The sequence below is a fragment of the Mastomys coucha genome, unplaced genomic scaffold (genome assembly GCF_008632895.1).
Source record: "Mastomys coucha isolate ucsf_1 unplaced genomic scaffold, UCSF_Mcou_1 pScaffold15, whole genome shotgun sequence".
Classification (NCBI taxonomy): domain Eukaryota; kingdom Metazoa; phylum Chordata; class Mammalia; order Rodentia; family Muridae; genus Mastomys; species Mastomys coucha.
In genome coordinates, this window is record NW_022196897.1 from 29,296,337 (window position 1) to 29,311,982 (window position 15,646).

The 15,646-nt window shown below is 34.6% G+C and overlaps 1 protein-coding gene across 7 annotated transcripts in view; it reads right to left on the minus strand.

Moving 5' to 3' along the window:
* Nucleotides 1–15,646, minus strand: part of Lrp1b (LDL receptor related protein 1B) — a 1,939,581-nt gene that overhangs the window by 1,045,466 nt on the left and 878,469 nt on the right. For all 7 annotated transcript variants that reach the window (XM_031370139.1, XM_031370141.1, XM_031370138.1 and 4 more), the window contains one exon: nt 8,420–8,677. In XM_031370139.1, the coding sequence (XP_031225999.1) occupies nt 8,420–8,677 (258 nt within the window). The remainder of the gene's footprint in view (nt 1–8,419; nt 8,678–15,646) is intronic.

The window sequence follows — 15,646 nt, forward strand, 5'->3', positions numbered from 1 at the left end:
CTTGGAACTATCAGTCGACCCATAGACAGCCATTACACAGAGAACTAGAGACCTTGGAACTATCAGTCCTAAACAGATGCCTCCATCCAATCCCTCCTCTCAGAACTGAGTGAACTATAAGGAAGAGGAAGCAGAAAAAAAAAAGTGGAGGGGATACAATACCAGTAAAACAAGGCCATATACATCAACATGATCAAAGCTGATATGAACTCAAAGAGACTTATGCATAGTGCATAGGACTTTCAAAGAGCCATACATATTTTAATTTATATGCATTTATATTTTAATTTCCAGTTTATTATTTTTATCAGATTATTGAGTGTATAAATGAATGGGGCTCTAACCCTTGTAATTTCTCTTGAGATCTTTCTCTACTCTTGTTTTTTCTTATCCAACTTCTACTTGATAGATTTTGTTTTATCTTATATTTTATTTTGTTATATTTTCAAAGAATCAAGCCCTAGTCATGTGGGTAAATGTTAACAACTGAACTGTCACTGGGAAAGGAAAAATCAGTTTTTTCCAATGGAAAAACGCTTTGTATATAAACCACTCCAAGACAGGTCTCATGTTTAGAAATAAGTTGATTTTGTTTTGTTTCTTTGTGTGTTTTGTTTTGTTTTTGTTGTTTTGTTTTTAAGTATTTTTTAAAGTATTTTGTATGGTCAAAGTACATAACAAAATATACATATGGAAGCTAGTGTTTTGAACAACGCTTATTATAAAGCTCATGGATAGAACAACAGACACATGAATCTAGTTAGAAAACTTAGTAATTGGGATTTAGTAGACTTATATAACATCAAGCACAATTTTGGATGAGAGTATGTTTGTATCTTGTGTGTTCAAAATATATTTTAACAGATGCTGAGAAAAACTGGCTACAAACATTGAAATTTGGCATATCCTTCACTTCTGCTCTAATAATTTAATGCTTGCTGCCAAACAACAGCATGATAGTCACAGTCTTCATAGCCTGACAATCACAAAGATGGACCAATAACAAAGACACATTTATAAAAACAAGTAGTGTGTGAGGAAATTTTACTTTGCATTGGTTTGCTTTCTCCTCTGTCCAGGGACTTAGGAAGGCCTTTGATGGCTCTGTACTGACTGTATCTCAGGATAAGTTACTTCAAAGCCAAATCCAACATATTATCAAGAGAAGTATCCTAAAAGGACTATAAAAATGTGTTCTTAGACCAGCATCTTTAGCCATGTTGTAGAAACAACAACAAAAAAAATCTCAGTAATGGTCTATTTTCAATCCTGACACTCCAAACCCCTGCAGGAAGTAAGTGTGATAATTAGCTTTGCGTACATTTAAATGGTAATTCATGTATCAGAAAAAAAATCCACTTTTTATGATTTCATGTAAATGTGCTATGTAGGAAATAAGAGGTTTTAAAAACGTACACAAAGCTTAATATATCATGCATTTCCTCACAAAACAGAAGTTTGCCAATAGAATCTGTGGGAAGAGAGCAGTAATATTCCTGCACAAGATGCTCGCTGGTCATATAAAAGCACTTACTTTAACTACTTGTGCAAAAATTACTTCAGATGATATTCTAATAAAATATTATGAATTCTGAACAGCTAATAGCCAAACATAACTCATCTTCTGGGAACTCCCTTAGGGAAAACATGAACTACCAAAAAGAAAATATTGTTTTTGAAAAATCATATGAACATATGATTCAAGGTTTGTCACCCGCAGCATGTCTTCTATTCTCTTTCACTGGAATTTGAAGAACCTTTTAAGACTTTGAACAAGAATGTTGTTTCCTGTACTTATTCCTAAATGCATTTCTTCTCTGGTGAGGGAGTAAAAGCATGAATCCAGGTTTAGTGTGGGCTGCTAAACTGGAATACATTCAGAAAGAATCTGGATAAAATGAGAGATTAAACTGCATCACAAGAAGTGCAAATTCTACTTCCCTACAACAGGATTTGTGTGGGAGACAGAAGCAGAGGAGAGAGGGTGCCAGTAGAGAAGCCAGAAGGTAAAGCTTAGTTTTTCTGTAAGAAAAATGAGAAACTATTATGTTACTTTGTTTTAAATAAAAGGAAATCCTTGTTAATTCTTCGAAATTTAAAGAATTAAATGGACAACAAAGTCTCTATTCACTAATAACAATAGGAAAGAAAATTGAAGCAATATAATATGGCTTGGAGATACATACCTTTAGTTTCAACTACTCAGGAGTTTGAAGGAGGATAAGAAGCCTGTCTATAAAGTGAACAACTGGGAAATTATGACATCTTACCTCAATAGGTTTACACAAACACATATGTGTTCATATGTGTGTGTGTGTGTGTGTGTGTGTGTGTGTGTGTGTGTATGTGTTTGACATAAAGTTTAAGGGTGAAATATTTTTAGTATATTTTAATATGTTAGCCTCATCTCCCAGTACAACTGACTGTTATAAACTATATCAATAATTTGTGATTGCAAACAAACAAAATAGTGTATTTTGCAAACTTTCTAGAGATCATGGATCAGAGTTACAGGAAAGAAATTAAGATAAAGAACAAAAACCAACTGTTAAACTAACAACTAAAAATCAACTAAAGAATAATCCATCCAAGATTTAATTTGCTACATATAGACAGATCTGCACATGAAAAAAGAGAATTAAGTTTTGCTAAAAAAAAAAAAAAAAAACAAAGGCTTAGAGAAGAGATGAAAGCAGTGTGGAACTAACTCCGAAACTAAACGTCAGGAAGCAGTGGTAGGCTGGAGCTGATCAAAAGAGTGGCTCGTAAGGAGTTGTTGGATATAGAACTAACTCATAGTAATCAGCAGCACTCCTTTTTACAAATGAGAAATGGGCAGAGAAAGAAATTAAGAAAACAACACCCTTCATAATAGTCATAAATAATATAAAGTATCTTGATGTAACTCTAACTAAGTGAAATATCTGTATGACAATAAGTTCAAATCTTTGAAGAAAAAAATTGAAGACATTCTCAGAAGATGGAAAGGTCTCCAATGCCCATGGATCAGTAGAATTAGCATGGTAGATTGCTTACCAAAAGCAATAGGCAGATTCAATGAAATCCTCATCAACATTCCAACAAAAATGTTTACAGCGATTCTTAACTTCATATGAAAATCCACCCCCCAAAAGAAACCCCCCCTAAAAAACCCAGCAGGATAGTTAAAGCAATTCCAAACAAAACAAACAAACAAACAAAAAATTCTGGAGGAATCACTTTTCCTGACCTCAAGCAGTACTACAGAGCAATAGTGATAAAAATTCCATGGAATTGGTTAAGAAACAGACAGGTTGATCAATGGAATAAAACTGAAGACCCAAAAATAAACCCACACACTTATGGACTCTTGAATTTGACAAAGAAGTCACAACCATACAATGTAAAAATGAAAGCATCTTCAGCAAATGGGGCTGATCTAACTGATGTCTGCATGTAGAAGAAAGAAAACAGATCCATATTAATTACCATGCACAAAACTCAAGTCCAAGTGGATAAAGGACTTCAACATAAAACCAGATACACTAAATCTCACAGAAGAGAAGGTGGGAAATAGCCATAAACATATTGGTACAGGAGGCAGTTTTCTGACCAGAACACCAATGGTTCAGCCTCTGAGATCAAGAATTGATAAAATGACAAAACTAAAAGCTTCTGTAAGGCAAAGGATGGTGTCAATAGGACAAAATGGCAACCTACAGATTGGGAAAAGGTCTTCACCAATCCTATATTCGACACAGGGATAATATCACAAATATATAAAGAACTCAAGAAGTTAGACTTCAACAAACCAAATAACTCAATATTAAAAATTGGGTACAAAGCTAAACAAAGAATCTTCAATAGAGGAATCTCAAATGACCAAAAAGCAACTAAAAAAAAAAAATGCTGCTTATCATTCTTAGTCATCAGAGAAATGTAAATCAAAAAGACTCTGAGGTTCCACCTTACAAAATCAGAATGGCTATGATCAAAAAGTTAAATGACAACCACTCTGAAAATCAATCTGATAGTTCTTCAGAAAATTGGAAATAGTTTTACCTGAAGACCCAGCTATATAGCAACTAGGCATATATCCAAAAGATTCTTCACCACACCACCACAAGGATACTTGCTCCACTATATTTATAGCAGCCTTATTTGTAATAGTCAGAAACTGCAAGAAATCAATCTATTACTCAACTGAAGCAGGGATATAGAAAATGTGGTTCATTTACATAATGGAATATTATTCAGCTATTAAAAACATGGGGGGCATCATGAATTTTGTGGGCAAATTAATGGAACTAGAAAATATTCTAAGTGAGGTAACCTAGGTGCATGGAATGTACTCACTGATAAGTGGCCAAAAAGTACAGAATACTCATGATACACAGACCCATAGACCCAAAGAAGTTAAACAATGAAGAAGTTCCCAAGGGAGGATTCTTGAATCATACTGAGAAGCTTTAACAAAATAGTCATAGGAGGCAAAGGGAAGGAAGTGTACCAGAGAGGGGAGGGCTCATGTTTGTGGAAAGACAGGATTAATGCCCAGAGGATCAGGAGAATGTGTGGAAATCTGTAGTTGTTGATGGTGGGGGGAAGGAGTAATCTTTAGGATGCACCAGAGACGTGACATTGGGGAGGCTCCCAAGAGTCATTTTGAGTGACCTTAACCAAGATGCCTAACAGTGGAGAGATGGCACCTGAAAAGGCCATCTTCTCTAGCCAGGTAGGACCCCCACTGGAGGGATAAGGATGCCAAACAATCACCAAACTTTTGACCCAATTTGACCTGTCTTATAAAATTGCAAGGACAAAGATGGAGCAGAGACTGAAGGAATGAACAACCAATAATTGGCCCAACTTGAAACCCACCCCATGGTCAAACACCAATTGAAAATTTTTAATGATAAGTTGTTATGCTTGCAGACAGGAACCTAGCATAATGGACCTCTGAGAGGATCTACTAAGAAGCTGACTAAAACCTGCAGATACCCACACCTAAACATTGAATGGAGTTTGGGAACTCTTAAGGAAGAGTTGGGGGAAGGACTAAAGGCTGTGGAGGGGACTGGAACTCTTCAGGAGGACCAACAAAGCAACTAACCTGGACCTCTGGGAGCTTTCCAAGACCAAGCCATCAACCCAAGAACACACACGAGCTTGAAGGAGACCCTTGGCACATATATAGCAGACATGCAGCTCAGTCTGCACCTTGGCTCCCAACAACTGGAGTAGAGGCTTTCCCCAAATCTGTAGCCTGACTGTGATATCTATGCCCCAACAGGGCTGCCTTCTTATCTGACCTCAAAGAGAGAGAATGCCCCTATTCTGGAAAGGAATTGATGCATCAGGGCTCGTGGATGATGCAGGGGTGCCTACCTTCTCAGAGGAGAAGGGGAGGGGTAGAGTATCTGGGAGAGAGGAATGGGAGAGGTTGATGTAAATAAATAAATGCATTTACAAAAAAATGAAAAAGTCAAGTTCATGCCACGATATGCAAAGCCATCATCAGAGTGTTCAGAATACTTGAGGATCACATAAAATAGCAAAGTGAAAGTATGTTTTGCAATATAATTTTAATAATAAAACAAATAAAAAACTATCTACTTCATTTACCTCTGAATTCTGTGCCTTGGTAGGATCATCAGCTTATTTAAATACAGTATCTGTGTTTCTACCAGAGTATTCTCCAAAAATGTTCAAAAAAGAATAATTAACTGCAACATGGATTTTGTTAAGATACTTTATTGAAAAGCAAGTTATTTGCAAGTCAATTAGTTCAAAAATTATCTCCCAAATCTATTTTTTACAGAATACATGTCAAATATGAAATCAATTGTATCATAAATATGAAAAAAAATTAAGTAAAAGTGTGCTCTATCATGTTCCCCAGTATTCCTTAATCAATATGATTTCTCACACATGTTATTGTCCACTCTCATTATTCTGCAATATTGCTGTAAGGGTATTCTAAGTGTTAAGAGGCTACACAAGAGCTCTTAGGGAAGCTACACAAGAAGTATTTGTAGGACTTTCTGTATAATACAAGTCTTCATAACTCACCAGTTCCACCTCATTCACAACCTTTAAAAATCCCAGCTTACTGATACTAGTAGTATGGGACCAACCATTTTGATTTGTTAGAATGGAAAAATAAAATGGAGACCCAAGGAAGTATTTGGAAAAGCTGTAAAATCTGATCCAAATAAAAGTCAGCAGACCACACTTTCTATATAATGTTACCCAGCTTCCCAGAGTCTCAATTTTCTAGCTATACAAAGGCAATAATAGCTTCCTATTGCATTGATAACTATTTAGTATGTTCATTAAATCTTCATATCTACATTTGGGAGACATTCATTTTTCCAGCACTAAACTAAACAAGATCAATTTCAAACTAGCACAGAAATATAAAGTTTAGCTGTCTGAGTTCTCTTTTAGCCATTTAGTTTTGCATAATAGTCTTATGATCTGAGTTAAAATATTCTATTATGAATCAGAAAAGGTCCATCTCTTCTGCTAGCTTGTGGATGAGTGTTGTATATGTAAAACTGAAACCTATAGTGACTAAAAATCTATAACACAACCCACGATAGACATAAGAGTCTGCAAACTAAGACATTTTGGTCTGTCTTGGTTAATTTTTTTCAAAGAGCCCTTTGAAATATATTTTAAAAAGTTGTTTTTAAAGGAAAGGGTCCTTTTTGTTTGCTAATAAGGTCAGATAAAAGCCCCTAGAAACAATGGTGGTGAAAAATTGCAAAAGTAATCTTTGGAATAGTTAATGGTGGCATGCATTTAACTAGACTTCCCTTGGTTCATTATTTTAACTTATATGGTGTGACAGAGACTTTTTGTAATTATACATGCTGAGAATATTCAAACTTCACTATTAACTCACAAATTGTCATGGTAAATGGAGAGCACATCATATTGCATGGCAGCTGTGAAATGACATGTTGCTAAAATGCATAGCTTACAATTATGAAAGAGGCCAGGAAACCTTGCCCACATTTCTGTCTCCACTATCATTAAGTTATTTCTTCATACTTAAACACACTTTACAAATTAAAAGTGACTATATAATTATATGACTTAAACCAAACATCATAAAAATTATTTCCTCTAAATAAAATAATTAAGAGTCTATTTATTTCCTTCAGGCCAAAATTAAGATGCCATAAAGCATTTCACAAGTGGTTTAGTAAAAGTAATCTTTATTTGTACAGGTATCTTGATTGTTTTATAAATAAAATGTAATAAGTTATAAGGCCATGCTTACAATTATTATGTTGTACAATTCTTTTATTTATTTCTTTTAGGTTTAAAAGTAATGTTTTATTTTCTAATTACCAAAGAAGATAAATACTTTTAGGAAATGGTAAATATAGAGAAAAGACAGCTGAAGTAGGCTTGGGAGCAATCTTACAGGGTGACAGATTTTCCTAGTTATTTGTCCACTCTTTATGCTAGTGCTGGAGATAAATACATTTGTATTAGATGGAGAAATCAAATTGAGGCAATGAGTTGGTGCTTTGATTCAAATTCAATTCCTGTGTGGACCCATGTGTGATGTATACCATGCAATACCATACTTTGTTGTGCCTGGCTGGGTGTGGATGTCTGTCCAAATCACCAAATATTTTTCATCTGCAAATTACATTTATTACAGATTAGAATGTTTTTCTTTCAGAATGTTAATTCTATTTTTTCATTTATTTTTAGCTTGCCAAATTAATGAGGGCACCATTTTCTGTGAATAGAAAATAACTAAGTACATGTTAAAATTCTCATTCAAGGCTATCTAAGCATATTTAAATAAATTTTCTACCTATGCAAGAGATGGGAAGAGAGACAGTATATGTGATGTGCATATTTGTATAAACTTATGATTTTAGTTTTTGGTACTATGCAGAGAGAGAAGAATGATTTTAAATCATCAAAAGTCAAAATTAATCAAACATCAATAGTTGATATTTTAGAAAATAATAAAATCTACTAAGTTGCTTTAACTAAAATTAATGCAGAGGTTTTTCCCTTCAAATTGGTATAAACCTAATAATTTTAAGTGTATTTGAAATAAATATTATAGTCAGTAAGTCATAATTAATAAAATAATTTTCTAGATATCATCTTTTATTTAAATTCCATCTTTGCATTCACATTGTGAACTATAATTTAGCAAGGAGATACAATTACATGCCAGGTGACACTCCAGGAAGTATGAGAGAAAATATTACAGTAAATATTGTAATTTGCTACTTAGGGAAGAAGAGCTACTGACCCTGTGTATGTGAACACATGTGAACATGTACCCAAGCCACTCATTCACACATGCAGCTCTTTAGCTAGGCTAAGTAGGGAGATAAGAAAAGAATGTAATATGTAAAGGAAATTCTTGAGGGGTGATGCAGAAAATTGAGATACTTACTGTGGAAGGCTTGAAGACTGTTAATTATCCTTTGATCTGTCAATCTTCCTGATTTTGTTATCTGGCCACATTTGAGTTGATTAGAAGACTCTCTTGATTCAATCCAGCAAATCATTTCTTCATTATAAATAAAATCTAGAGTATGGATTTCATTTCTGTTGGTTGAGATTAGAGTTGTCACTTTACTTCCATTGATGTAGAAGAGCTCAATTGTTTCAGGACTTGAAATTAGTAACATTGGTGGCTTATCTGTGGGTTCTGGAATAAAAAACAGAAAATTGTTGTTAAAAAAGAGGGGTTGATAATCTCTTGTTTCTACAATGGTTCATTATCAACTAAAAGTTATTCCTGTACTTCCAAAATATCATTGGATTAGAAAGAATGCTTGCATGAAAATCTTTTTTAATAAACTACACACATCTCATTGCATGCATCACTTCAGTCTCTGAGAAAATGTATTTTTCTGATCACTTGCTTCCATTATTCCCTAAGATATAATGTATAGTCTGAATGTAAAAGAAATGCTCTTTATTTTTTTTAAATCTAGTTGAATAAGGGAAGTTCTGTGTTGCTTTTGTTTTTGCCACAATGATGTATGTGAATAACCTACTCTACAGTTGTTGAGCTGCACTTGGTAGCAAAGACATGCATTTAGAAAGTGAATGTGAAAGGTCAGAAATAGATTCTCTGGAGCAGAACACAGGAAACTCGGGCTCCTAGCAAGATTCACTTGTAACCTTGACATCTTGGGCTGTGTAGAGATCTAAGATCCAAATAATCAGTTCTAGATGTTAGGATTGATGTTTTTGATGGACCTAATGAAATTGTCCTGAAATTTAATGGCACATTCAAAGATAGTAACAAATCCCACAAGAAAACTAGTGTTTCCAAAACTTGTTTTCATACTCACACTAGTATTGTTGCTGAAGTGGTAGAGAATTCAGAATTTCTTGTTTTAGCTTTTGTCATGCACTCTGGCAATACACTACTAAGTCTTTTTGGCTCAGATTACAAACCTATTGGGAACTGAATTCTCATTAGGGTTAACACATCCTATCCTACCACAAGCTGCCAGGATCTCTGCTGGAGAGACTGTGGAGAAAGAGGAACACTCCTCCATTGCGGATGGGACTGAAAGTTTGTACAACTACTGTGGAAATCGGTTTGGCGGTTCTTCAGGAAATTGGATATAGTACTACCAGAGGACCCAGCTATACTGGGCAGATGTCATACAGACCCCGAGAGAACACAAGTCCCAGTCCAAGCTAGTGAAGTGAACATAAATTAAAAACAGAGAGAGTAACAGGAAGTTAGGAGAATGAATGGAGAGACTCACAGGTCATACAAAGGAGACATATTCAATTTGAAGGAGGTTTTGTTTGTTTGTTTTTCAGAGAATGTGAGAGAGGAGATTCCTTTTTGGGGAGTTGGGCTGAAGAGAAAGGTGTGCTGTCTGGTTTCTCTGCCTCCGTGAGCTAGCAGGCTTTCACCTTCCATCTAGCTTCCTATTCTTCATTGGTAAAATTGAAGGAATGAAATTTTACTAAAACAACAACAACAACATTATGGATAGAAGAAATGATGTTACCTAGAGAAAGCATCCATAATTGCTCATCCAATGGTAAGTGATAGCCAGCCCTGAAATCATACATACTAGTAACATTATACAGAGTTTACAGTTTGTATTTACATATTTCAGGATGATATTCTCCAGATCCATCCATTTCCTCAAGAATTTCATAAATTCTATGTTTTAAGAGCTGAGTAGTACTCCATTGTGTAGATGTACAACATTTTTTGTATCCATTCCTCTGTTGAGGAACATCTGGGTTGTTTACAGTTTCTGGCTATTGTAAATAAGGCTGCTAAGAACATGGTGGAACATGTGTCTTTATTACATGTTGGAGCATCTTCTGGGTATATGCCTAAGAGTGGTATTTTTTTTTGTTGTTGTTATTCCAGATGAATTTGTAAATTGCTCTTTCTAAGTCTATGAAGAACTGAGTTGGAATTTTGACAGGGATTGCATTGAATCTGTACATTGCTTTTGGCAAGATGGCCATTTTTACTATATTAACCCTGCCAATTCATGAGCATGGGAGATCTTTCCATCTTCTGAGATCTTCTTTAATTTCCTTCTTCAGACACTTGAAGTTTTTGTCAAACAGATCTTTTACTTGCTTAGTTAGAGTTACACCAAGGTATTTTATATTATTTGTGATTACTGTGAAGGGTGTTGTTTCCCTAATTTCTTTCTCAGCCTGTTTATCCCTTGTTATTAATTTTAATAATAAAAAAAATCAGTTTCTTTAGCTTAAAGAATTTTCTCCTGAACTTGGTGTGCTCTGTCTCACAGAATGTAGTCCAATGCATTTCATGAATACTGACACCCTTTATCCTAAGCTGGTAATTTCCTTACCATGCTTTGTCAGTATCCACACTGCCAAAAAACCCCACAAGCTCCCAACTCCTGTGGTGGCATGCTGCTGGCCCAGGAACCATGCCAGCCATCAGAAGTGCAGAATCTCTGACTGTAACAGAGTTCACCCTGGATACTACCACTCCAGTTCCCAACTTTTATTGAAAGCCCCTGACCAACCACAGTGCACTCCAGCCAGAAGATCAGAGAGAAAACAAAAACCAAGGAAAAAGACACTCATTCAACAATGACAAACTCAAAAATGTGCACGTGGAACTATAATAATTTACCCCAAACTCAGATGCCTAGATGCCAGTATAAAAACACAATCAACAACAGGCAGGGCAATATGTCACCTGCAAAGCACAACTATCCTAGTACAGAAAGCCCTGAATACTCCAATGTAACTGAAACACTAGGAAATAACCTTAAAAGAAACTTTATAAAGATATTAGAGTTCTCTAAAGAGGAAATGATAAAGCCCTTATAGAAATGAAGAAAAAGATTAACAAAAATTGGAGGAACTGAATAAATTCCTTAAAGAAAGCCAAGAGAGCCATGAAAAATTAAACAAACAGTTTAAGAAAATGAGTTAACAAGTTTAAGACATAAGTGAAAATAGAAGCGAGGAGAAAACACAAACTGAGGAAGTTCTGAAAATGGAAAACTATAAGCAAACAGGAACTTGACTCGAGAATAACCCACAGAGTGAAAGAGATGGAAGAGAGAAATCTCAGGGTTTGATATATAAGTTAAAAAAAAAAAAGTAACATCTAAAAATATTCCTCACCCCAAATATCCAGGAAATCTGGGACACTGTGAAAAGACCAGACCTAGAATTAATAGAAATAGAAAGAGAAGAATCCCAGTTCAATTGACCAAAATATATTTTTAACAAAGTAGTGGGAGAGTTTTTTCTTACTTAAAGATAGACAAGCTTGTTAAGGTTCAAGAAGTTTAGATGTCAAATTGATTAGAATACCAAGTAGATTAGGCCATACAAGGACTTCTCTGAGCCACATAATGATCAAAACTCTAAACATACCAAAGAAGAATATTAAAAGCTGAAAGGAGAAAATGCCAAGTAACATATAAAAGCAGACCTATTACAATTAAACCTGATTTTCTAATGACTCAATAAAAGCCAGAAAGGAGACAACAGATGCCAGCATAGACAACAATATCCAGCAATATTGCTATATATAGAGAAAAGTAGATATTTCATGATACAGTCAAATTTATGTAATAGCTATCCAAGAACCCAGCCCTACATAAGGTACTAGAAGGAAAATTTCAAACCAAGGAGGTTTACTTGCCATGAAAACACAAGAAACAGGTAATTTCACACTAGCAAAATCAAAAGGAGATAAACACACACACACACACACACACACACAGAGAGAGAGACAGAGACAGAGAGACAGAGAGAGAGAGACAGAGACAGAGACAGAAACAGAGACAGAAAGACAGAGGAGAAAGACTATTACCAAGAATAAATACAACAAAATAATGGGAATTAGAAATCATTGATGATTGATAGGTCTCAATATCAATAAACTAAATTCCTCAATAAAAAGATACAGACCAATGTAATGGATTTGAAAACAGGATCGATCCTTCTGCTTCACAGAAGGAACAAACCTAACATCGAAGATAGACTTTACCTTGGAATAAATGGTTGAAGATGGTTTTCCAAGAAATCAACCTACCTACCAAGCTGGTGTAGCCACTCTAATATCTAACAAAATAGACTTCAAAGAAAAATTAATCAAAATAGATAGGGGATGATACTTCATAATTATCAAAGGAAATTTCCACCAAGATGATCTTTCAATTCTTAACATCTATGCCTCAAATGCAAGTGCACCAACATTTGTAAAAGAAGCATTGCTAACTCAATCTTTAACCACATATTGAACCTCACACACTGATAGCAAGAAATGTCAGTACCACACTCTCATCAATATACAGACCATCCAGACAAAAATACTGGAGCTAACAGACATTTTAAATCAAATAAATAAATAAAAAAAATCTACAGAATATTTTTTCCACTACTAAGGAATACATCTTCTCAGTACCTCATGTAATATGCAACATTGGCTATACTCAGAAACAAAACAATAGAAACAAGAAAAGCCCACAAATTCATCAAAACTGGTCAACTCTTTGCTGAATGATTGCTGGGTCAAAGCAGAAATAAGAAATAAATTAAAGATTTCTGTGAAAATGAATGCATAATATACTCCAACTATGGGACACTATGAAAATAATGCTAAGAGGAAAGTTCATAACACAAAGTAGCTATATAGAATAATAGGAGAGATCTCCTATTAGCAATTTAAAACCATACCTAAAAGCTCTAGAACAAAAAGAGGCAAGCATGCCCAAGAAGAGTAGGTGGCAGAAAATAATCCAACGTGGCTGAAATCAATAAAATAGAAACTAGAACAGTACAAATAATCAATGAAAAAATAGTTTGTTCTTTGAGAAAATGAACAAGATGGACAAACCCTTATCCAAACTAAAGCACAGTGAGAGAATATCCAAATTAACAAAATCAGAAAAAATGGGGACATAACCATAGACATCAAAAAAGTTCAAAGAATTTTTGAGATGTACTTTAAAAAGTACATCTCCAAAATTGGAAAATCTAAGGAAATAAATAATATGCTTGACAGATATGACTTATTAAATTTAAATCAAGAACAGATAAACAATTTAAGTAGATCTATAACTCCTAAAGAAAGAGAAGCAGACATTAAAAGTATCCCAACTAGAAAATACCCAAAGCCAGAGAGTTTTAGGGCAGACTTCTTTCAAAGAATAGCTAATGCCAAGATTCCTCAGATTATTCCAAAAACTAGAAACAGAAGAAACATTGACAAAATCATTGTATGAGACTATAATCACTCTGATCCCCAAATCACACAAAGACTCAACAAAGAAAAAGAATTACAAATTTCCCTCATGAACACAGATGAAAAAAAGAGTCAATAAAATAATTGCGAAATGTATTCAAGAACACATCAAAAAGATTATCAGACATGATCAAGTAGGTTTCATTCTAGAAATACAGAAATGGTTCAACATATGAAAATCAAACTATATAACCCCCCTTATAAACAAACTGAAAGAAAAAAAAAAACTTTACCCCAACAGATGCTGAAAAAGACATGAATATATCCAACAACCCTTCAAGATAAAATTTTAGAGAGATTAGTGATAAAAGAGACATACTTAAATCTAACAAGGGCAGTTTACATAAAGCCAATAGTCAACATCAAGTTAAATGGAGAGAAACTCAAAGTAATTCCTCCAAATTGTTCCAAACTCAGGAACAAGGTAAGACTGTCCACTTTTGCCACATATATTTAAAGAATAACTGAAGTTCTAGTTCAAATAATAAAACGACTGAAGAAGATTAAGGAGATATAAATTAAAGATGAAGAATTCAAAGTATTGGTATTTGTAGGTTATATAGTATACAAAAGTGACCACTAAATTTCTACCATGAAACTCATACAGCTGATAAACTCCTTTTCTTGAATTGGCTTGATGAAAGATTAAATTTAAAAAACCAATAGCACTCATATACACAAATGATAAATTGGCTGAAAAAGACGTACAGATAGTGACACCCTTCACAATCTCAAATAATATAAAATATACTGGGGTAACTATAACCAAGCAAGTAAAAGATTTATATGACAATATCTTTAAGTCTTTGAAGAAAGTAACTGAAGAAGATATCATAAGATGGAAAGATCATGGATCAATAGGATTAACATAGTAAAAATGAACTTATCAAAACTTATCTACATATTCAAGTAATCCAAATCAATTCCAACATAATTCTTTACAGATCTTAAAAGACTACTACTCAGCTTTATATGAAAAAAAATTAAAAACTCAGGATAGCTAAAAACAATTCTGTACAATAGAAATTCTGCGCCGGGCAGTGGTGGCGCATGTCTTTAATTCCAGCACTTGTGGAGCAGAGGCAGGCATATTTCTGAGTTCGAGGCCATCCTGGTCTACAGAGTGAGTTCCAGGACTCCCAGGGCTACACAGAGAAACCCTGTCTCGAAAAACAAAAACCAAAAAAAAAAAAAAAAAAAAAAAAAAAAAAAAAACAAAAAAAAAAAAAAAAAAAACAAAACAAATAAACAAAATCTGTCTAGAGGTATCACCGTCTTTACCTCCAAGCCCCACTATATAGATATAGTAATAAAAACTATGTGGTATTGATATACGAGCAGGCAGTTCCTCAGAAAAGTTGGACTTAATCTACCTCAAGATCCAGCTATAATACTCCTGGGCATATACCCTAAGAATGCCTCATCCTATCACTAGGATACTGCTCAACTATATTCATAGCAGCTTTATTGATAATAGCCAGAAACTGGAAACAATATAGATTCAACCTAAGAATAGATAACTTTACACAGCTTCTAACAGTTGAACTGGGATATTAACCCAGCCACAAAACCTTTGACATACAATTTTTCCTGCCAAGTTGTCCTAGGGTAGTGGTTGTGCAGAATTTATGGGAATGGCTAATCAATGACTGGTCCAAATTCAGGCCCATGCCACAGAGGAGAGCTCAAACCTGACACTGGCCATTTGGCCAGAAAACAGATGCAGGACAGTCATTAGAGACCCTGTATATAATCAAACAGGATGTGTGTGTATGTGTGTGTGTGTGTTTGTGTGTGTGTGTGTGTGTGTGTGTGAGAGAGAGAGAGAGAGAGAGAGAGAGTGAGAGAGAGTGAGAGAGAGAGAGAGACAGAGAGACAGAGACAGAG